A 24,584-nucleotide genomic window follows, 5' to 3' on the forward strand; every position below is an offset into this window, starting at 1 on the left:
TGCTAGAGTTTGTTACCATGGCCTTCACTGAGAGCCATGACACAGGCTGTAATATTGTTATGCTGTGCCTCACTAGCAGATGATTCAGATACAGCTGGTTACCACTTCCTGACATCTGCCATTAAAACTCTGATTGGGAAGAGGCACAAAACATCCCACATGTTCCTGGCTTCTGTCCTTCATCTCTGCTCTCAGCTGTGGTGGAAACAGAAACTTCTTGTTCACATAGTGGTGCATGCCAGAGTTGCAGGCTGCACACGTGGGTGATGAAAGCAGCCACACGTGTGCACTTTGATACATGGCCTGCTATTCTCAGACACTGCTAGGGCTTGATCAGACTCAGAATAACAGGGCTGACTCTTGGCAGCAGTATTGGGACACAGGATTCCTGCAGATTTCAGTGCAGAACTGTACTGGCTATGATTGTGTAAGACATTAGGTCTGTAAAATTCACAAAGATGCTTTGCTGACAAAAGAGGGAAAGTGTTGAGTCCAGAGTTTCAACCCCTTTAGGAGTCTGCTACTTGACAAAAGTGTGGGCAATGCAAAGCCTCTTCTTCTACAATAGCTGCTCTAGGTGCTATTTGGTGTTTCAAAGGCTTTTGGGTGATGGCAAGCTAGAGGTTCTATCTTTTCTTGGTAATAATTTAGATTTACTGTGAATATGAGATGCCTCTAACTGTATGAAATGTAGCTGTCTTTTGAATCAAGAGAGCAGATGAGCCTGTCTTGAGATGGATAAAAGCTTATTTGCTCAGTTTCTTGAAGGATGCACTAGATAGATTCCCTTTCTTATTCAGTAAAATGCAATGATGAATAAAAACATCTCTGAATTGTGTGGGACCTTTATCCTTGGCTCTTAGGGAAAGCAAAAAATATGCCTGCAATATATTTACTGAGAAGAGTCCTTGCAGAAGGACACGAAGGAAGGTAGGAAAGGGAAGTAGAAGAAACAGGAGACCAACTGTAGACAGAGCTGAGACCACTTCACAAGGCAGCAACAAACAGACTTAGTCTGACTACATCTCCATTAAATCTATTGCTTTTGAGTCTGAATTGGATTAATCACAGAGATGGAACATGACCCTGTCTAAAGTATCTAACATTTTTGTGTGTGGACATTAGAGTTGAAAAAAAAAAAACCCGAGCAAAGTATTGATATTGCCAGACTGCTGGAATGGGATTCATTGGAAGAGGTGTCCCTCTGAAAAGATAACCCCACTGTAGATAACTAGATCTGAGGTAATCAATCTAATCAATCACTAATCAATCACTTTCCTTCATTTCACTGGAGGGAAATTGGGATTTTTAGGTTGAGTTTCATTCAGTTTATTTTAGCCACCAACATTATACACTAGAAACATAATTTCTCTCACCTGTCACAGAAAATAAATCTGGATGAGGCCAACTCTGTGTCATGCTTATAACTGTGAGCAGTTAAGAGACTCTGGTAGCTTTTGACAGTAAGAGTATATAATGCATTCATTCATTCATTGATTCATTCATTCTCCTTTTGAAGTAAAGGATGACTATATCCTTATAAACCACATGCTACTCTCTCATTGCTATTATTTACTTCAATTCATTCCTGTTTTCTGATAGCATTTTGATTAGGAAAAGGATCACTCCCTGGGTGTGTGCAGCCCAGATAGGAACTGTTACTCAGAAGAATCTCATTTTGTGCTTGTTAAGAGCAAGTGCAACTGAAGTTGGATTCACAACTACTCAAAGACAAATGTTAGTTACCTTAGGGGTCTGAAAGATCAATAAAAAGAATATAAAGTAAGGAAAAAAAAATAGCTTCCAAACATACATATAGAGCGTTACCTGGAGAACTCGACTCATCCACTGAAAACTGTCTTCTTCTGTGGAGTCTGGCCTTTGCTCAGCAACAATCACTATCCTTTCATCATGCAGCACACTCACAGAAAACACTGCTATTCTATAGGGGGAGAGAGGAGTATTTAGTGCCAGGACAGAGGGAAAAACTTCTGCATTAACCTCCTACAACTCTGATTTCTTTACTTATTAGTTATACTCCTGGTGTGTCAATTATTAATATATTTATAGGGAATAAGCTAAAAAAAGGGTTTTAGATAAGTTCTAGAGTGGAAACATCAGGCTTTGTTCAACAGTCATGTATATACAAGCAGAATGTCAGAGCAGGACTGAGAAGTGAACATTCTTGGAAGAAGAAAAGCACTACATTTGGGTCACACCAAGGCTGCTGCTAAGATGTTATATAACAGCCAGCATAAGCACCTTCCTTGGCCCCATCTCAGAATATGGTAATTGCAACATCATTGTGTGAGAGCTCTGGCATGTGATGGAGTGTGAGCACGTGCTATTGCATGAGGCTCTTCAGAAGTTTTGGATGTCTCCTGCTCAGCTTCAGCATATGAGGAAGGTCACACAAAGAACTCCTTTCACATTCAAAAACTTCAGTGTAAGGCATATTGGAAATGTTCAGTGCACACAGAAAGACTCCTATTGAGGCAACACCCTCACAATTAACCAGCTGTTCAACTGGAAATTTCAGTAACCACAGTTTCAAGGCCTTGGTATCCAAATTCTGCTTCAACATTGCCTTGGGCTTCCCTCAGCTGTCTCCTGGTTCAGGCAATATGAACAGAACTGGAGGGAAACCACAATGCACATCAGGCATTGCTTTCTGAAAGCATCTGGATCATTTACACTTCATCTAAGTCAAATAAAGATTTCTACATAATATAAAGAAAGAAAGAAAGGATCAAACCTCCCCCTGTAGACAAATTTCATGGGTTCCACAGCCAGTGCTGTTGCTACAATGTCATCAGCATTATGTCTTCTTCCACTGACAACCATCAAACCATCCATTTTGCCAATAACAAAGACCAGTCCACCTGGTCCTATAAAGCCTAGAAGTCCAGTCCTTATAAAAGGATATTCAGTGATAGGGCCACCAGAACTGGTCATAGGAAACACCTGCAAAACAGAAACATAGGTTTTCAGTCCTATACACAGAGATCAGGCTGCAAAGTATTTCAGGCATTTTCTTTCAGATGGTTATTCTGAAACAAAGTAAATAGGTCACTGGTGATGCTCTTTATCCTTCACTGACCATAAAGGGAGTGTCAGGAAACTCCTACACTTGTGTGTGTACCTGAGTTCCAGCAAATTGAATCCCACTCTGTTTACAATACACATTTTTTGTAACTGTGAGCCTGTAAATCATTTATGACCTTAAAAAATAAACAAATCAACATCAACAGTGCTAAATAAAAACCCATGCTGAGCAGACTGCCAACTGAAGGAGCTGTGTATAGGTTAACTGAGAGCTTAACTCATGAACATTTAAGTAGAGATTTTTTTCAATACCACATACCCATTTCCAGCACAGTTTAAGAAATAGGCAGTCTAGAAGTGAAGCTATTTTAAGGTACAGCACATTAATGATTCTTTCAGCTGACCACATTTTTATTTAAGGTCAATTAAGTTCTCAGAATACGAGTGATAATGTCTTCTGTAGCACACCTGCAAGTGAAAATACAGACCTGCAGAGCACCTCTCTAAATGCCTGAACACCAGACATACATGACTTCCACAGACAGATCCCTATGGCTTTTCTACCCTAATGAGCACAGTGTTATCCTTTTGGCATGTGAGCTGTATTTTGACACAACCACACTTTCCTGCGTTTTCTTTAAAGTATTTCTTTAAACTTAAATAGTCCAAAGGCAAAAAGACAATGGCAAGTAGAAGACCATGCCTACATAGTGTTCTTGAAGGCTCATCTAAAAAGAAAGGTCAAATTCTGCTGCCAGATGCCCATGGGTGACTCTTATTGAACAGATTCCATGCTTATACATCCTTGGCCATAATTCATTACAGGAACACAAAACTCTTTGACACTCTAATACCAGCAACATGAATTAAGCAGTAAAACAGAACAGAGATCCACTTTGAGACAACACTTAAAATCATGCTTAACTTTAAAATAGAATGGTCCTGCTCACTCAATGGCAGTTTATTTGCTTAGCATTAGGAATAAGCCTAAATCAGTCTAAATATGCTGTTAAACTGCTGACATTTATGAATTATGAATGATATCACAATTACAGCAAGTACTACAAAATGAACAGAAGTACCTTTCTACCCTGAAGTATGTAAAATCCAGGATTATCACCCACACTGGGTATTGCCAATTGCGTTTGCAGCATTAAAATCAGCTGTCAACAAATTTCAGATCACAATAGCATAGTAGGATTCCTGACTTCAGCAGTAGGATGTAGAATCATATCTACTTGTCTCCATTAATTATATAATGTGCAGTGTTTACAACATTTAACTCTGCATTTTGCAGGAGATATTAGTCACATAAGTCTATTAAAAGTGGTAAAAACAGAGAGTTTTTAAAGGGAAACCTAAATGTATTAGTGTTCATTTCTACCATAAATATTAAACAAGAAAGAATTGTATCTTAAATTTTTTTTTTCACTTTTTCTCTAATTTCTTCAGTCTTACACACTGTTTTCAGCAGAAGTTAATGATAACAAGTGAGCAGGTACTACAGAGCTATCAATACAGCTGTGTGCACTGAGTCAGAAAACAGATCCCTAAAAGCCAAAAGGCTTTCACCTAATGCAATTCAAACAAAAGCAGATGGGGACTAATCAAGAAAAGGTTTCTCTGCTCTTCAGATACATCTCTTGAAGACTACATCTGTCAGGATTCTGTATAAATAGAAGCCTTAATGCTGGAAGTGCTGCGAAAATGTTGAAAAGTGCTTTCCAGAGATACCAAGCAGCTTTCTTACTGTTTGCAATAATCAAATTCTGCACACAGACTTATACAATATTACCTTTTGAACCTGGTCTTTCTTACTCCTTTCTTTCAGATTTTTTTCAGCTCCCAGTATCTTATTTGAACATTGAAGTAAAAGCTCTTCAGAGCTAAACTCACATAAGGATCTACTATTGCACTTAATGAAATGGGCTTCAGTACAGATTATCTGGCCAAAATATAGGTTCCAGGCCACAAACATTGATTATTATTGCTATCCTTATACTGTTAATATCAATATTCATATCAAATATCACCTTGAAACAGAAAAAGTTCAAAAGGAAGGATTTTATATAGCACTTTTTGTCATCTTACCTCAAAAGTATTTTTGGTCATGCCCGAGAGTCCATAATATGATGTACCTGTCGCAATAGCACATACACAAAGTTCTCCTATTTCATCTGTTTTACAGAGCTGAGGAATTCCATCTGGCTTCACTGAACACATTATAGCTAGAGGGAGAAGAAAGGAATTTAAAAAATATTATAAAATGAACCACAGAACAACGTAAGTGCTGTGGGAAAGACATCATGGTGGAGATGACATAAACAAATTAATTACATGCAGATTAATGCCTAACAATCAGTTTCTTAAACATTATGGTGTTCAATGTTATCAAGAGGTTTTTATTATGAATTATATTTATATAAATAATGCAAGGATCTTTATGTAAACTGAGTCTTTACATTGATAACAATACCTATTTGCCTTGCTCCCTGAAACTGCAGTTCATCTCTAATACTGCTGTGAAATGTGATTGTGTTCCCAGCTTTGCATACTGAAAACCAGATCCGCCTCAGTCAGTGCAAAATGAAATATCCTCATGGAGCCCTTGTTAATTACTATAAAGCCAGGGAGAGAGACAACCAGGAAATCCACCTCTCAGAAAGTAGCAACACCATATGAAAGATCAAGATATTCCAGCAGACTAACAGGGTTGTTTTACTGAGGATCTGTCAGAGCTCAGACTCCCTCTGTCTGGTGTTACAGGCCTGCAGAGACAGCAGGACCTAACAGGAAGGATTAGAAAGCACTGTCTGAGAAAGAAGCACTATTTTATGTCAACCACATGAACAAGAATCAGGAATGCTGCTTTAGCTGTCATTTCTGGAGTTGGAGTACAGCATTGGTAGATTTTGTAATTGCAAAGAGAATATGATGATCAGGGATGTAGAAAGGAATCAATACATCTTTTAAGTACAAGGGTACAAAATCTTTCACTCAGAGGATAAACAGGAGCAAGCACTGTCATTAAATTTATCAGAACATAATATGAAGTGCAAGATGGCACATCTATTATAATATCTTGTATGATAACTATTAAACAACAACCAATCATATCTTCCTTTATTTTACATTGTTCAACTGAAATTTTGTAAGATGCATCATTATGTTTTATTGCTTTGGTCCATAACAAGCATTCTCTTACAAAAAAATACAGTATTAGCCTTTTCTAGTACTCATAGCATCTTATTTAAAATGTAGCTGCCTTATGAAAAGCGTTATCTTCCACTTCAGAAGCACTGGTTTCAGTTTAAATTTATCAACATGAACTTTTCAGTCATACCTCCTCTATCTAGTAGCTGGGTGATAGCACAAGACCTTTGGAAAAACATTCTGCAAGCTTTCAGATAGCAATTTTATAGATCCTTAGCACAGGTTATGAAAATTCTCCTTGCTGAAACCTTTTGTCCTGGTTGGACTTACGGATATTTACAGCCACAGTACTTTAACTTCCTTATTTTCTCTACCAACATCTCACAGCTTAGGAACAGATGTGGTGGCAGGTTATTTAATACATGCTGCTAATGCAAGCACAGATAGACTGAGGTAAATGCAGACAAGAAATCTTGGGATTTTCCAAACCATGAAGTTTTTTTGGTAACTTCATAAGGGAATGTTTTTGGACTAAAATGTTTTCAAGGACCTTGTAGTCCCAAAGCTTGTAGTACAGCAGCAAGTCCAGCTTGTAGTCAGCTGCAACTTTCTACTGCCAATTACTTACATTGATGGATCATAAGTTTCAAAGGAAGCTCCTCACCTCCTGGCATCACTAAGCCAACATCCTGGACAGTCAGGACAGAGAGCTTTTCCTCAGAATCCACTCGAATCACGCCGTAGGTGAGGCCGTGCATGGACAGCACTCCTCTCCCCGGGGGCTGGTTGCTGTCATCTGTCGGCCTGCGAGCACAGGTCAGAGCATCAGGGCACCATCAGGTGCAAGCATTTCCTTGTGCTTCATGCACTGCTATTGCAAATACTTCTCTGTTTCAAAGGTTTAAACTTCCTCCTTCCTGCCTCCCCTGTTAGGCCCAATAAAATCCTGGCTTTCAGTCATTTCTAAGTAATTACATCTTTTATTCAGTACCCACCCACATATATGGGGCTGCTGAGATGCAAGCAACCCCTATCATGTACCCAAAACAGCCTGTATTTAATTTTCAGAAAATTTTATAAAGATTGCCTTACCACCCAAGTAAAGAGCGGTTACCTAATTTTTAAAATACTGAAAGATGATGCAGACAATGGGGAAGGAAACTGCACAACAAATATTCGGAACTGATCAGTACATAACTTGATAATTTCTATATGTTATCTATTTTGGGGCAACCTGGCATAGATTTACTATCAAGTATCTGCAGAAGACACAAGGACTTCACCATCTTGATTTTAGTGCCTATAATTGAATCCTTCCTATTCTAATTTACCACACGAAAATTAAAACAAATTATGCCTTCATCAGTCATGGTCAAAATGTGGATGCAGCCTCTTGGTAACACCTCAGTTTGCTCAGATGCCTTGCTGTAAAATTCCACAGCATCAGCACAAGATGCCTGTCAGCTTGTTTCAGTACAAAACCACCTGCTGCACCAGTGGATACGGTTATACCTATGGAGAGTGTGCCTTGAGTAAATGAGTGTTGGCGTGTGCAAGTTACCAAGGCAGGGGATGTGTCAGAGCTTTTCATGTCTGGAGGGACTCTTGCACTGTCCTGCATTTTAAAATGCAAAACTGGTGACAGGGTGCTGATTTGAGTTCAGGTTATGCATCTATGAAGAGCAGACTCCAGCTCTTTCCAGGATGGATAAAACAATCAATATTTAGCTCAGAATTCTACGTTTTTCCCAAATGCTCCATCACAACACAACTATTTTTTAACAGATAATGTCCTTTGATGTGACATTTCTCCTCTACTGTGCTTGAAATACTAGATGGGCCTCAGCCAGTCCTGCTCATGTCAGCCTTGCCCTGATGGGCTCTATAAATTTCAATTAATAGGTTTTACAAGCCATATTTCTCAAGTGACATTGTCAACAAAGAAGGATGTGAGCGTGCTTGAAATTGCATTAGAGCATAACAAATGGCACTAGTAAACAAGCACCTGTGATAAATAACACTCCCATCATGTAAAAGGAACTTTCAGTGACATTATTGATCAACTTTCCCTCATCCCTGCTCCCCAAAACACATTTTGTGCTGATGAGAAGAAAGGTCTCCTGCAGGCTCCTCACAGACTTCCAGAACCAGAGGCCATCTGGAATTTCATTACATCCATTTTCTTGCACTCCTTATCACACAAAGCATTTTGAGAGCAGCTCCTCCCACCATTAACAGATACAGTCTATTTGACCACTGCTTTTTGCCAGCCATTTAAAAGGGGAAAAAACCTGTCCTTAAACTTTTGCATTCCCTTAAGCAAGTGGGTTCAGACTAATATGCAGTAAACCAAAGGGGAATAATATGAATTATTTGCATGACACATTCCTTTCAATATTATAGGCTTTGTGATTCAGCACTAAGGCTGAAGCACCTCTAGCCTATTAGTCTTTTTCTAAACTATAAGGTTATTTAAACTGAAAACTGGTTTTGTTACTCTTCCTTGTAGGAAGTTCAGTAAAAATACACCATAGATTTTGAAAGAGTCAGAGCATTAACAGGGAGCTCTCTGGATCTCTTCTCTGCAGGGAATCATTTTAATGCATACTTCAGCAGTAACTCTTTGGAAATTGTATGATAATGACTTTACTGTCAGTGGAGATGGTTTGAACAAAATGAAAAATACTACATCTCCCAAGTTCATCTAGCATTATCCTACCATTAAACAGAGTTCAAATAAAAGGAGATGTGTTCTGTAACACTCACTGCAGTAAAAACTGCTTTGTAATTACACAGTCACGAACTGAAGATAAAATGCCTATTTTTTTATTCTGAATTATCCACAATGCTATGTGCTAATAATTTTTTTTTGTAAGGTCTCAATGCTAGTTAATTTGGAAATGAAGTTTTAGTGCTTCAGAGAGCTACAGGCGCAGAGCTTATGTATAGAAAGGGCACACCAATCATGCCATCATGAAGTGTTCCCACTTCCTAAACTGTGATTTGAGCCAAATTTTCCAGCGTCGGCCCAGGAAATTAAAAACCTGCTCAGTACAAGAGATGTCTGCTGCCCATTCAGTTCCTCTCTGAACTTACAGAGAAGAGTTTATTCCAAGGAAGCAAAGGCCTGCAGAGCCAATGGAATGGAAACCCATCTAAGGAAAAGTCACTTTGTACTTCTGGTATGAAGGTGAGAGAGGCAGGTGGAGCTCAGTGAAGGGCTATCTGAAATCCCATGGTTCCCAGAAACACAACTAACCTGGGCACGGTAAGTTCCTGATGGATTGCTTTCAGATGTTCTAAGCTAATAATGAGGTGGCTGAAAATCAACCACACTCTTGGCCTCATGTCCTTCCTCCTGTAAATGTTCTGTTGGAAAGCTAATTGAAAATCTAGTTAAATTTCACTTGGACCGTGTATTTAGGAATTTGTGGCAGGAAGTATTTTACTTAATGCTATTTTAGTGCTTTACACGTTTATATTGCATGCTCTAACATGAAGCAATTATAATTGGCTGCAGAAACATGAACATAAAAACAAAGTGCTTACTGTTCAATGTACAATTTTTGGAAAACTCTGCCAAAACAGACAATACTTACACCACTGACTGTGTGCTACAGCCCTCCTGACAGGATACTGCTGCTGGAGTAAAGTCTTATGAGAGGCTGAGGGTGCTGGAGGGCTCAGCCTGGAGGAAAGAAGGCTCAGAGGGCACCCTATCACTTCCTAAGTGACATCCTATATATATCCTATATGTATCCTAAGTGATAAGGAAGGCTGCAGCCTGGAAGGGGGCTGTAGCCAGGTGGGTCTTTCTCCCAAGTAACCAGTGACAGAACAAGAGGAAATGGCCTCAAGTCGTGCCAGGGGAGGTTTAGATTGGATTTTAGGAAAAATTTCTTCACCCAAAGGAAGAAGCACTGGAACAGCCTGCCCAGGGAAGGCGCTGAGACACCATCCTTGGGTATTTAGAAGATGGGTGGAAGTGGCATCAGGGACACAGTTCAGTGAAGGCTTTGCAGCGCTGGGTCAGTGGTTGGATTCAATAATCTTAAAGGTCTTTTCCAACCTGAACAGCACTATGATAGTATATACATAACACTTAACAGTTCTAGTAGCATTTAGCAGTTTTAGTGGAATTCATCTATTTTATTTCTAGTCACAAATCCCTCAGACTCAAAGAGCATTTCCAGATGATTACTGAGTCTGTGAATGTTTAAAAAGTGCCTGTCAGCCAAAAGCAGCCTGCAGAAGGTCATAATTCTCTCTAAACAGAATACTTAAGAATATGGTTTTCCTCAATGGCAATTCCACTTAATTCTCTCATTTTAATTAATTTTATGCTTACGGTGGCATTTTTACATTTTTATTTACAGAATTTCCTTTTGCATTTCAACTTACTTAATTTAAAATGAGATAAAATTACAGCAATGGGAGCCATAAAGCATTCTGAAGTTTAATCATCATTCTAGAAATTCTTCTTGTATGTCTTCCTTGGACATAAACACATTGCAAACTATGAATACCATACAGAACTTAAATATGCAGATTGATTTTTTATTTTTTTTTTTCAAATTACCAGATATACACATTCAGTGTGTCTGTTTTCACTGGTGTAACACATACCTTCGAATAGCCACAGTGAGAGCTTCTGGTGAACTAGCACAGGGACAAATCACCTCCTGCCTTAGACCTTTACTTTGGAAGACATTGAGAAATGCATCACAGGAAGAAATGGACCCTGGGGTAAAGGAAAAAAATATAATCAGAGAGAAAACTAATTTGATTTCTGAAGTGATGCTATTCAACCAGCAAATTTACTGTTTAATATATAGTCTTTTCAGGAAAAATAATTTAAAAATGATCCTTGTCCACTGGGAAATACATCATAGCTGCTACAACTATGTATGTATAAGCAGTTGTGTATATGTGTACAGGGAATACAGACTAATTTTTAAACATGAAATCTTTACATTAAGCTTACATAAAAAAGCCATTACTGCTAGATTTACAGTATCAATTTCATTGCAGTGTTCTTTTTTAGGATAAGGGAAAGTAAGGACTTAATTCATAAATTCCAAACAAACTACTACAAACAAGCAGAACACCTCTATGCTGGTATCTTAAATAATATAGGGAAACAGCTCATGCTGTTAATTGCCATGAAATTATTCAGATGTGTTTCTTTAGAGTAGCTTAAGTGTTTCCCTAAAATTCTCAGTTGTTTCTGCAGCTGAGAACTGTTGTTCAGAGGAAATGTTCTGATCCTTTCTATAGCTTAAGGTCTCCATGGCTTCAACTTTTATAGGTTCAGTCTTTATACATGACTGTGATGTTAAACAAAACTAGATTTATGGCAACTTACATTATATGGAATATCAAGTTTGTTTCAGGATGAGCTAAAGAAAAATATACTTTGAAAAAAATCCCAGATAGATTACTGTTTTCACAAATGTCACACTGTTTGTAGTAGACAAACTGCATAAAGAGCTAAGAGGGGTGAAGATTGAAGCTTGAAGTGCAAGAGAGAAGATGCTGTGTCCTGCATGGAGCAGCAGAGCTTACATGGGTTGGCTCCATCGGCCACTATCAGCATCCGCAGCGAGGACAGGTTGATGTCCCTCTGGTCCCGGTGTGCCACCAAGGCCCAGTGCATGTCTCTGGACTTCACACAGGCCACTTTTGCTGCAACAGCAATGAGAAAATTACTAACACACCATAGAAAAGCTAGGCAGCTGGGTTTTCAATTTGCACTTTTGATTTTGGCAATCAAGCAAACATTTTTGTATTCTTGTTCCTTACCTTTGTATTGACAGACTTTTTGTATCCATGACAGAGGATTCACTTTCATTAAGGAGTATGGAATACTGATGACATGCATCATGTTCATGACACTCTGAAATCAAAAAAATAAAAGGGTTTGATACAAAAAATGTGGCAACTACTCATATTGTGTTATGGGCAGGGCCATCTATGCAAATCACTCTGTTCTGGCATTCATCTTTTCCTATCTAGCTACCAACATTAAGATAAAACAGACGCCCATTTTCCAATGCTTTAATTAAGGATTAAGGATTTATACTAATCAGATCGTAACTTTTATGCAGTACTGAAAAAAAACATATTCTTTCTATTCATACTCAAAGTGGTTCACTCTAAACAGAAAAAAAAAAAAAAAAAGACATCGGGTGAAGAATGTCTACGTGTTTGCTATGTAGTTAAATATTATCCCTAAGCCTGATAAACTGCCATATATATGAACATTGTACTAAAAAGGACAAAAGCAGCAAGACATCTGTCCATGGAAATCCATCTCTGGGAAGACTAAAAGCTACCAATGGTAGTGGAGCACAAATTATTTAAAAGACAGGAGACAAAGAAATTGAAATCCTAGACTTTAAGCAGAAATCAATTCATTTTAAAAGATAATTAATGAAGGAGATTTTAGTCTCTCTCCAGGTGAACTAATTCCAGTATTTTCAACAGAGTCATGAAAAGTTCCAGGAAGTTTAGAAAATTCAGCTGAGTGAAACCAATGACAAACCCAAAGCTGATCTCTCAGTCTGAGCCCATCAATTGCATCAGTGATTTCCCAGTGTCAAACACACATCCTGTAAATGAGCTGCTGCTTTACTTCTGTTAGCATTTAGAAATATCTCCTCAGGGCAACACGCTTCCCCTCATTGCAGCTCAGGTTAAATACAGTATTTGTTTTGGAAAACCTAGGTTTAAGAAAGGTTAAGTGTCCCAGTGGATTAGTCATTTAAACACTTGGAGAGCTGCAAAAGATAGTTATCCTTTCAGTCTGGCACAAGCATAGGTACGGGAAAACAGGCAAATACTGAAAAAAATGAAGTTCAGAACAAGATTAATGGCAAAGGAAGGCACAGGACAGCTCTATTAGACATTTGCTTTCAGCCAGTGATAAAGATGGTTTTTAACATGAAATACTTATGGGTGTTAAGCCTAATCATTTCTGCTTCAGAAATGTTATTGCTGCACTTTGATAGTGAGAACAGAGTAACACTGCAGGGTAAAAACATATCAGATCACTGGGAATCCTGGGGACCCCCAAAATCATGGGACCCCCAAACAAAGACCCTTCAACACTTGACATTGTTCTTAAAATGATCAGTGAATAGTAAACAATTTGTCAGTCACTGATTGCAACAGCACCTTAAGAGGAATCCTCCAAAATATGTCAATTGTCTCCCATGTCAATAGAGGAAGACATTCCAACATCAAGTAGAAAATTAATGCAATTTAAAGTACTGGGAATACTTAACGTTAGAAAAACATCTTTTGCTGGGAGTTCTGACAGGGAAGCTAGTCAGGAGCAATAGAACTGTGCCACTGGATCATATTCCTACAGGGGAAAGTACTAATTTGATTTGTTTCTCCTATAAAGTTTGATCTCAAAATCACGTATTGGTGAGATAACATGATAAGAATGGGATCACAGTACTTGGCATGATACATAGAAATACACTGACATCTTTACCATGCTCATTACAGGTAAATGCACTAGGAGAAGATCATGGGTTTAAATGACATTTCTTTTGCTTTCAAAGCAGAAAAAATTGCATTAGAAGAAACTGTAGGACATCCCAGTTTGTGACAGCACTAAGCATATTGGCTTAGTTTATTTTCAAATACTCAGAGAGAATAAAAAAACATACTTACTGTAAGAATTCCATGCCATAAACCAACATCCTTCTTGAAATCTAGTACATTCACAATTGTTTCAGCTGTCCAACAAAAACAAAGCAGAATTTATTTTTTAGAACATGGCATTGACCCAAGGCAAACCCACTCAAAGGAAGGAAGCTTCAGTATAACATGACTGATGACCTCAAATGTCAACTTTCAAAGTAAATCTCCATGGCAGGATTTATATTGGTTAAGACATTATTTGTACCTCTCCAATAGATATTTTAAACATGAAAATATTTCCTGAAACAAATGAAAAAAAAAAGTTTTTAAGAAGCTAGAAGCTTTTGGCACTAAGCTGTTTAAAACATAATATAGGAGATTGATGAAAAATAAATGACAATCCCCACTTGATTTTAAGGATGATAAGCACACTCCATACCTTCTGTGTATCCACATGCCTGGGTCAGAGCTTGGCAGTGTGTCAGCAGTGCAATCCTTGTCACAGTTACCCCAAGCACACTTCCATCTTTACATGTTTTGTACTAAAAAGAAATAAGCAAGGAAAGTCAGTGTGAAAGAATTGCCATAATTCCATTACTTAATGGCTATGTTTAAAGTGTTTCCTTTGCAGGTGAATGAAGGACACATCTAATGACTCTATTTTAAGAAGGCAGCAGTACTGGGGAGTTTTGGAGGCATTTTTTTGTTTAAAAGGCATTTTTTTTTCAGCTAGGCTTTGTCTTTTGACTGAAGATTCCCAGGTTTGGTATCTGAAATTCATGCGTTGTTTCAAAACAAGCATTATGGAAACATAACTCTAACAATTCTGATCATGTCAGTGACTAATGGACTGGCTAGATTTAGCAGAGAATAACCTAGTTCAGTCTGTTCAGTGTTTACATGTTAGATTTTATAGGCCAACCACTAAACCCCAGCTTCTCCCTTCTGCTTCTTATAAGGCATTTGATAAGAGCTGACTGCAGAATCCTTGCTGGGTGCTGTGATAATAATCTATATGTATACAGCCTGAAAGACACAAGCTCTTTGATCAAGAGAATGTGAGACTCATGAAAAAGCAGCAGAAAAGAGGTGGGAAGCCATTGGTGATTACTGAAATAATTTTTGCAACTTTATGTAAGTGTCTGAGAACTGTCAGGGGTAGATAATAAATTAAACACTTGTCTTTCTCCATGATGAAGATAATCAGCAAGACTGAGAGTGAAGACATCTCTGCTTCTCTAGCCCAGTGTCCTGATTGCACTAAGACAGGAAACACCTTTGGTCCATTCACTTGCACTTAGTCCCTTTGAAGAATAATTTAAATTCAATATTACCACCACTGAATTCAAAACATTTGAGTCTATGCAGAAGGGAGAGAAAATGATGGGAAAAAAAAAGGAGGAAAATTAAATTCAACAGCATTGCTAACTTTGTCTTCCTAATGCTGTTCTGTTGTTGGGAGTGTGACTCATAAAGTAGTAAGTGATAGGCAAGCATTTGAATGAGAAATTCTTTCTTTTTCAAAGAGCCTGAAGATTGGGATATGAGAACTGAAGCTTCACTGTGAACTTTGTCATCTATCCATTCAAGGCTAGTGGGCAAGCCCACACTGAACAGAACCAAGATTGCTCAAGGCAAATGTAATATAACACTGCAGCAGCCACATAAAGATGTTAATGTTAGAAACACCCAGAATACAATTTAACATTCCAGTGACTTTTCTGAAATCAGTATTGGTCGAATTTATTAGAAAAACATTACTTATTAACAAGCTAAAGCAGGATGTTCTTTGCTTCTGTGACTACTGAATGAATAATGATGTCTACCTAACCCAGAGTGCCACATGTAATGATTTGAGGAGAAGATGCATCTTCATTAACTCACCTCAATGTAAGCTGTGTCATTGTTGGCATCCTTGATGTGTGGGAACCAGTCACGAGGTGGCTTGGAGAGGTGTTTGGACTCAGTCACAAACCACAGCAGCTTTGGCCAGCCTGAGGTACAAACAAAAGCCAGCTTTCATTGAGTTTCTGCTGGATAAGACAAGACAAAAGCCTTCCCTGCCAGAGTTTTATTCTTTAAAAGTTTGTGTCACCATTACCTAAACATTGCTTCCTTTGAACCCCAGTATGGGAAAGATTTTGCAGATCTGCTTTTCTAACACAGCTACTGAGGTGTTTTTAGGCAGTCCCTGAGGGAATGGCTGGGCAGTTCAAGCTGTTTTTGGGCCCCTGCAGTTTCATTAACACTTCCCCATCAGAAGTTACCGTCCCTACACCTCACTGAAAAAGTGAATCCTATGAACACTTCTCATCTACTACAGTTCTAAGTCTGTTGGTTGAATTTTTGTGGCCACAGATGGTCTCAGCAGCCTGGCTGAGCCAGCAGAGGACTGGACTGGGAGCACTGATGCTGCTCTCCATCCATGAGAGACATCCCAGGACAGCAGTGTCCCAGCTGCTCCTGTGCCGAGGGCTTCATCACAGCCTGACCCTCACCCACAGCCACTAAACAAGAGCAGTTTGTGTAGTAAATGACCAGTGAGAGCCATGATAAACTAGAGCTAGGTTACCTTTAAACTGTGGTATCTCCCCTGTGGGGCTCTTAGGCAGTCCTTTATGGCATGCATCGCTGGTCAAGGCCACAGTAACTCCACAGCTTCCAAGCAAAAAGCCTATTTGTTGACTTCCTGCATCCTAAGAGATGACAAAATACAGAATTGATTAGAAGTGATTACAGGCTGAAAGCACTTTTGTTCTTGGGCACATTATCTTGAGAGGAAAATTATCTTGAGGTCTCTTTGCTTTAAATTGATTTCCTTTTAGGTGACTATCAAAAATCATCTGTACACTGACAAAGGAATTCCACAAGGTAGGTATCCTCTTGTCTGTAGCAGCATAAATCATAAATTTACAGTGGAAGCCATCAGATGGCATCTACTCTTGCATCTCTTCAGAAATGACAAGTGGCTGGGAGGAACGCCTGATGTGACAGAGGGTTGTTCCATCCAGAGGGATCCCTGGAGAAATTGCCAGATAGGGCCCTCATAAAGTTCACCAAAGGCAAATCCAAAGTCCTGCACATGTTGAGAAAAAAACCCCTGTCCCAGAATGGTCTGGAGAGTAGCATTTTGTGAAGAACCTGGGGGTCCTGGTGGGCAGCAAGCTGAGTGTGAACCAGTAGCGTGCACAGGAAGGCAAATGGCATCCTGAGCTGTGTGAGGCAGAGCACTGCCAGCAGGCTGAGGGAGGGCATCCCTCAGCACCAGTGAGGCACATCCCCAGGGCTGGCACCACTTCTGGGCTTCCAGGAGGACACACAGCTACTGGAGAGAGTCAGCAAAAGGCCACTCTGATAATTAAGGGACTGGAGCATCTCTCCTCTGAGGGCAGAGCGAGAGCTGGGACTGCTCAGCCTTGAGAAGAGAATGCTTAGGGAGGGATCCAGTCAATGTGCACAAACACCTGAAGGGAGGCTCTGCAGGAGATGGAGCCAGGTTCTTTTCTTTCTTTGCCCAGAGACAGGACCAGAGGCAATGGACACAAACCAAAACAGAGGAGGCTCTGTCTGACAATCAGGAAATGCCTTTTTACTGGGAGAGTGACTGGCACAAAGCATCCATAGAGGTTGTAGAGTTTCCATACTTGGAGATATCCAAAAGCTACCGTGGATATAGTCCTGGGCACCCTGTTTGAGCAGGGAAGCTGGGCTAGGTCACCTCCACACACTTCTGCCAACCTCAAACATTCTGTGATTTTGTGACAATTCTAGAAAATAATATGGATTACAGATGCTTCCACCAGGAGAAAGCTTTCAACCATTAAGATATTATGATGGGCGAACAGTGGTGAGGGTTTCCCTGTTCATGCTGATCTAACCTGATTTGTCAATAACCATTTCATTGAGTAGTTACAGGCACATTTCAGGAGCACCACATACAGCCAAGTGCCCATTAGAGTAAGCTCATTACATTTTACTTCCATCAAGGGGATAGAAGCAGTGAGATTAAGAAGTCATGTAATGATTTCCCAGTCTAGGCCACAGTTGCTCTTGAGGAGATGCTGTGCTTCTACAGCATTACATCTGCTTTATGTATAGTGTCTTGTCATTACTCTTTTATGAACTTTACATCTCTCCAACAGGCTCTTCAACAGAGCAAAGCCCTACATGTAAATGCACATAGAAATATTGACCCTTTCTACACAGAATTCTTCTACTGAAAACCACCTAAAGAGATTCAAAAGATCAAATTAAACTATCTTTCAAATCAACTATAAAGCACACTCAACAATGGAAACAACCAGAAATATGGAGCATTAATCTTGATTTAATCTATTGATTTATTCAAAGCAAAATTGTGTGATGGAAAGAAAGCCCCACAGCCTGACTAATTATTAAAGCAATTTTTATGTAGTCAAATAAAACCATCTAAAATGGAGAAGCAATGAGAACAGAGGAAAAGCAAAAGCTTATTTTTCCATACCACCTCAAAATATGTATATGGCAGCAATTATCAGAACTTTGATAGCTGAGCAAGCAGTGTGAGACAATTAACTGATCTGTCAAAGTCTATGCTATATAACTCCTCCTATCCAGAATTACTGTATTTGCTTTTGTTTACTATAGCCAGAATGTTTATAAAACCAGGAAAAAAATGAAAAGGCATTTTTTTCAGCAAGGCTTTTTAAGCTTAAGCTTGTATATCATCTTTGCCCAAATAAAACCAGACAATGACAGTATTCTGTGAACAGAGAACAATACTGGTGTCTCTGTGAACAACACTTTGGGGAGCATGTTGTTGGCCCCACCACACCTGCACCAGGGGGGCTTCCAGGACTTCATGGGCTTTGTCCAGCATTAATCACTGTCCTCACTGACTCTCATGTCAGCTGCTCCACGTCCCTGTGGCCAAACCTATGGGGCAAGCACTCAGCAAGATCTAATCCTGGTTCCACATGAGGATGAGACCTGTCTCCACTCTTGGAGTCTGCTCAGAGGAAGGAAACACTGAAGGAAACATCCCTCCTGAACACTGCAGGAGGGAAGGCTCTCCCGAGGGCTCCTCAGAAAGAATGGCAGGAAGAGAAAGGCTGGAGTGCTCCATGAGAACACCACTCCTTGGCCAACACAGCTTCTGAGACCTGCTACTCTATCAGCTATAAAGGGAGGTCATGAGTTCCTTAAAATATCAGATTCGTACTACCATTGCTCACAATTTCTCATTAAATTTAATCTAATAAATGCTAACTAATATATGTATGCATTTCTAACTACCAACTAAAAAATTTAATTTTATAAATTTTATAATTGAATACAGCAATGACATTGATCTCAATTTTAAATTACAATGTTGTTGTAATTGTATATCCTATAAAAGACTGCTACAAATTGTTTCACCACTATATCAAGAAAATGCCAATTCTCAAGCAATGAAATTCCATTTAATGCTAAACTTTGTAAACAGAAATAAACCTAACAAATTCCATTAAGAAATCTAACATAAGGAAACCAGTAGAAAATGTGGATTCTCAAGCATCAGCATACCATGGCCCTGGGGGATGCATCAGCTAAGAAATCACCTGTCAAACTCTTCTCCCAGCAAAAGAACACAACAGAAAAAAGAAACTTGTATTAACAGTGTAGAGGTTTTTAGATAACACAAGAAAGAATGCCTACACTTTCCCTTGGTGCCCTATCGACTGCCTTAGAGGATGTCCACATAAATATTGATTATTCATTTGTAGCAGTTCACACACATACATAGATTTCTTAATAGAATCTATGCACATGTAACAGTTTGTAATAGCACACTGCTTTACATCAGGACAGCCCACCTCAAACAGCATTAAAATCTTCATCCTATTCTTTTCTGAACAGATATTCTTTCAGTTGTAAGGAAAACATGACTGAATAATCATGTGATGTAACACTGCCACAGGAGATGGGAAGACTTTCACCAGGCATGGGCAGTGTATCACACCATGTTTTGGTGGCCACAATAAATCCTGCCTTGCAAGACAAAGGCAAATCAAGATGCTGAAGCAGAGATGCTGTTAAAGACACTCTTCTCAAGAGCCACAGGAGCTCCAGTTGAGGATTTTGCAGTATGAACCCAATGAAGCTTTCTGGAAGTCTCCTACTTGGTGTCCATCAATTCCACCTTCAGTCTCAGTCTCCCACAACTCATAACTAGTTATCCTCACCTTCTGCCTGTTTCTGGTGGCTCCATCCTGACCCAGAATCTAAAACTACTGCAGAGAACAGAGACATGAAGAAGGGGTTGACATCCCTTGCCCCATATAGGTTCCTCTGTGATGCCTGGTGCCCCACAGAAGAACTTATTGCTATCTACTCAAGTGGGGCTGGGACACTGGACTGACAGCCAGGAGGTGGAAGCCTTTATACATCTCACATCCCTGAAACCTTTTTACATCCCATAGACACACCACAATGTTCCTTACACACTCAACCATGTAGACACAACTCTTTGCTTTTCCTCATACCTCAGCATGACAGGCCCAGAACAGGGAGGACCTTGGGCAAAACTTGTGTTTGAAAAATGAAGTTTGAGCTAAAAATTCAAGCCTTTACCTGAGGCTGTCAAGGTTTACATGTGGGCCACAAAAAGGGCTACTGACTTTAGGGGCAATGATTATTACAGATTTGACAGACAAACTATTGGCCTGCCTTTTGACTAATATGAAATGAATGGTTGCAATGGTGAAAACTACTTTGTAAGTTGCAAAGAGACACAACCAAATTAATATTCTGCCAAAACCCCCAAATCCTCTTCCCTCTAAGTAAAATCAATCTCCTACCTGTGAAGGGAATAGATTTTCAGGACACACTGGTTTGTCAGAAGTGTTACTTGCTATTTTGGTTATCTGCTACTTGGCAACCCCCCACTTGCCATAAACACTTGATTTTGCTGAAGTTGAGGTAGCAGAAACCTCAGGGAGACCAAGTGAAACAACTGAGTGCAGTCCCAGCTGCAGACAGGGAGAGACTTGCCAGAGATGCTTATTGTCAAACCCTCCACAAATCACAGTCTGAAGTAACATGTATTGTAGCATGGAGTTTGAGACCAATTGCTGACTTTGGAACTGTCACTTTACATTTCTTGAAGGCACAGCACTTGCTGGGGTATGAAAATTGAGGTGTGCATAGCTTTAGACTGTGTCTGCACACACCTAGAGAGATCAATCTTTCAGATGAAGCAACCCAGAAATCCTCTCTGCTGTAGGCAGCCATTCAAAGTCCTCTAAAGACTTTTATTAAAGGTTCCCTAAAGGTTTTCACCAGTACTTGGAGGCAAACTGTCTTCTTCCGGCTGCAGAGTGATAATTCATTGTCAGGATAAAAAAATCCCACGTGTGGTTGCATTTCAGCATGCTGTTAATGCCATTTCTCTAATGCTTTGTGAGAGTATCTGTGTGAAGGAAACCAGTTATGATCCTGTCTCCGTGAGTGAGAGTGCATGTCCTTATCTAATAAGGAAGGAAGAGACAGCCTGTGCAAAGGTTGGCCTGATAAAGGTTACTTCTGTTCACTTGCAAATCCCAGACCTCTTTCAAAATGAGAATTATGTGGTGGAGCATCACAGACTGAACTAATCTTGTTTTCTGTTACAATGCTTATTTGAGCTCCAGTGCTCTTACCCTAACAAAAATTTGCTGGTAAAGAACAAACAGGGCAATGATCAGATGTAAAGGCCAAACGTCACCAGTTCTGAGCAAAAAAAAGCATCAAGGAAACCTTCTTTTTTAAAAAAACACAAAGACCTTGATAAAAATTAAACACACGATCTTCATACCCAGCTTTAAATTGAAGAAATTAACTGTCTCCTCATACAACAGCTTTAATATCTGCCTGCAATTTGCATGTGAAATCTGCAACTGTGAACATCTTAACATCCAAAAATCTTAATAAAAGCAAGACAATGGTTATTTTGGCAGCAAACACTGCATGAAATACGATATTCTCTCCAGGAAATTACCATTTCCTAAACTTGAAAATATAACAAGGAAACACAGACTTCAAAGGATCTAAGATTCACTGTGGCAACTGAGCAAGGACTTCCTGGTGCTCCACTGCTGAAGGGTATGAAGAGGGATGGACAGGCACAGGCAGGGCCCAGCAGTTTGCACAGGGGACTCAGGTGGGGCTCAGGAATTTACATTCTTTGGGGGGACTGAAAGTCCATACCACTGAAAGGAATATATGAAACATTTTGTACATATTCTAAATGCAGGGGAGAAAGAGATGCATTGTCAAAAGCTGTTCAAAAGCATGGAGAGTTCCAGTGTGTCTGGCACACTACACTCCTACAATGAGTAAAGCTGAGAGAAAGAAAAGCTCATTTTATCTTGAGCCCTTAAACACTAGGAAAGATGTCAAGGTGTATTTCCTTTGGACTAGAATTCTTTCAAAGAAAGATATGACTGGGACAATTTCACTCTCTTGGAGGAGATATACCTCCCTGCCTACTGTTAAAGCTTTCATAACTTTTCAGGATTTAATAAAAAGAGCTCCTCAAAAATAGTTTTTACACTGTATGAAGCATCCTTTAAAAAACCTCAAGTGTCCTGGAGTGGGTCTCTCCAGATTTCTTATGACAATACAAAATTCTTCCAATCACACTGTGACAGCCAGCATCTGGAAAAGTACAGAAATGCCTGCTGGAAGCACACATAGCATTAAATCTAATAGGCTAAGAAACAGCATTTTGAGTGAGAAATTAATTTTTACATGCTTTCATGTCACACACACCCTGCTACAAATTCTGCCTATGATAAGGAGGCCATGAAGATCTGTGAGGGATAGATTTCTTCCTATGTTCACAGTATGTGACTGAGCATAACTGTGAATGTGCTTGGAGGACAAAAATGTTATTTTTAGATTAAAACTGATTAGCTCCCCTGACTGTATCAGAGCAGAATAATAATATTTTTCACGGCGCCGATCAAATGGAAAAAAAACATTGACCTAAAAAATATAAAGAAAAAGAAATCAAAACCTTATTTTAAAATCTTTTCATGAGGGACATAGTAAATCACTGTTTGAACTAGAACTCAACATGCTGAAACTCCCATGTCATCTACTTTGACAGCACATTCTATGACAGTTTGTAACTCACAAGATTAACATGAGTGGCAGTTCTGAAGGAAGAGATGCTGTATAGCACACATTGGTTGCTAATGTTTGGGAAACATAAGTAAATTTTGAGAAAGGGACACCATTCTGAGAGAACAGAGCCTATAAATGAAGGGATGAGGATTAGTTCTAACAATTTTGGTAAGTGTTAATGACAAAGGCATTGCAATGGTACTAAATTCAGGGAAAGGAGGAGAAACAAAAATTCTGCTTGTTCTATGTTACAACGACTGCAGAACCCCTGGCTGCTGCATTTAGAATGAAGAGTTGGTTTGGGATTTTGGTTCTTAATTTTAGATTGGATGTCCCAAATCTAAAGACCAAAACCATGCTGCAGGAATTCCAATTTCCAATTTTTCTTTGCCAAACACTAGGAAGCTTTCTGGGAATAAAACTGGAAAATGCTGCATAGCTGCTGGATGTTCATACAATCCATCCCAGATGCCAGGTCACACATCCCCTGAAGTCTTGGGAGTACTCCAGGTACTCTTGACAACTTAATGGTGGGATGCAGAAGGAAAGAGCAAGGCAAGATGGACCTTCACCTAACAGTGATCTGGGAAAAAATCCTGTCAAAATCTTAAAAAATAACAGTTATACTAGAAACAAAAAAGAGAACACACACAAAATCTATATGCTGGTAAAGCAAAAGCTGCTACTTCCATATGGGTACAGATGTCTGCAGAGCAATCTGTAAGGCAAAAGTCTACCTGGCTGCAAAAATTACTGCTCAGATTTAAATTGCCAGGGACAAAGTTCTGCACAGAGCTGTGAAACACTCTTCTTTATGAAAATGTAGAGCAGTATTAAAGCTGCTAGTACAAACTTTAAATATTAAAAATGGCTGCTAATATAACTACCTGAAATAGCTCATCTTGTATCAGCTTATTATTCTGTAAGCCTATAGTATAATATAAAATTTAATTGCTGGTCTATTTGCTAGTTCACTTCTCTGTCTTCCAGAAAGCAACCCAAAAGATGTCTACTGCCAGAATGTACTGAAGCATGCAGAGCAGAGAACAAATAATGGGAAAGCAGAAAATAACAGCCTAGGCCATTGTGTGATGACAGGAATGACATCTTCCCACGGATGCCAGGAGCAATCCACTGCCATTTGACCAGGCAGAGGTATTCCTTCTGGGAGTACTCAGAACACGATTTTCATCTCATTGTTTCCACTCCAGTTGCCTTTCCATATAAACAAATGCAAAGATATTTGAAATAGTATATGCTGTGAGATTGCATATCTTTATTTATAGAGTATGGATCATGTTGCTTTTTTAACTGACATCTCTGTTATTGTGTTATTAATTTTATATTTAAACACTGTGGCAAAAGATAAACAGTCTGAGTCTGTAGATATTCCTTTATATAAATACATATATACACACATGTGTAAGTGTATATTTATATATCCATATATAGATACATATTTAAAAAAAAAACACCCAAGAGGTGCAGCCAAATTAGGGTAAGTTATTCATTTGACACAGAGTATTTACTTGGACAGCTGGATTTTATAGTTTACTGCATGGATGTGGTATCAGATGTTCCAAAATAAATCAAATTTACACGTATCT

At 39.2% G+C, this 24,584-nt stretch overlaps 1 protein-coding gene across 6 annotated transcripts in view; it reads right to left on the reverse strand.

The window, feature by feature from the left end:
• The window catches only part of DIP2C (disco interacting protein 2 homolog C), a 310,834-nt gene that overhangs the window by 65,627 nt on the left and 220,623 nt on the right, over positions 1-24,584 (reverse strand). For all 6 annotated transcript variants that reach the window (XM_074554492.1, XM_014269188.3, XM_005480400.4 and 3 more), the window contains 11 exons: positions 16,424-16,547; positions 15,736-15,845; positions 14,291-14,393; positions 13,882-13,946; positions 12,001-12,094; positions 11,764-11,883; positions 10,825-10,939; positions 6,863-7,002; positions 5,137-5,273; positions 2,756-2,964; positions 1,828-1,942 (listed from right to left, as the gene is read on the reverse strand). In XM_074554492.1, the coding sequence (XP_074410593.1) occupies positions 1,828-1,942; positions 2,756-2,964; positions 5,137-5,273; positions 6,863-7,002; positions 10,825-10,939; positions 11,764-11,883; positions 12,001-12,094; positions 13,882-13,946; positions 14,291-14,393; positions 15,736-15,845; positions 16,424-16,547 (1,332 nt within the window). The remainder of the gene's footprint in view (positions 1-1,827; positions 1,943-2,755; positions 2,965-5,136; positions 5,274-6,862; positions 7,003-10,824; positions 10,940-11,763; positions 11,884-12,000; positions 12,095-13,881; positions 13,947-14,290; positions 14,394-15,735; positions 15,846-16,423; positions 16,548-24,584) is intronic.

This window comes from Zonotrichia albicollis, chromosome 1, assembly GCF_047830755.1.
Source record: "Zonotrichia albicollis isolate bZonAlb1 chromosome 1, bZonAlb1.hap1, whole genome shotgun sequence".
NCBI classification, from domain to species: domain Eukaryota; kingdom Metazoa; phylum Chordata; class Aves; order Passeriformes; family Passerellidae; genus Zonotrichia; species Zonotrichia albicollis.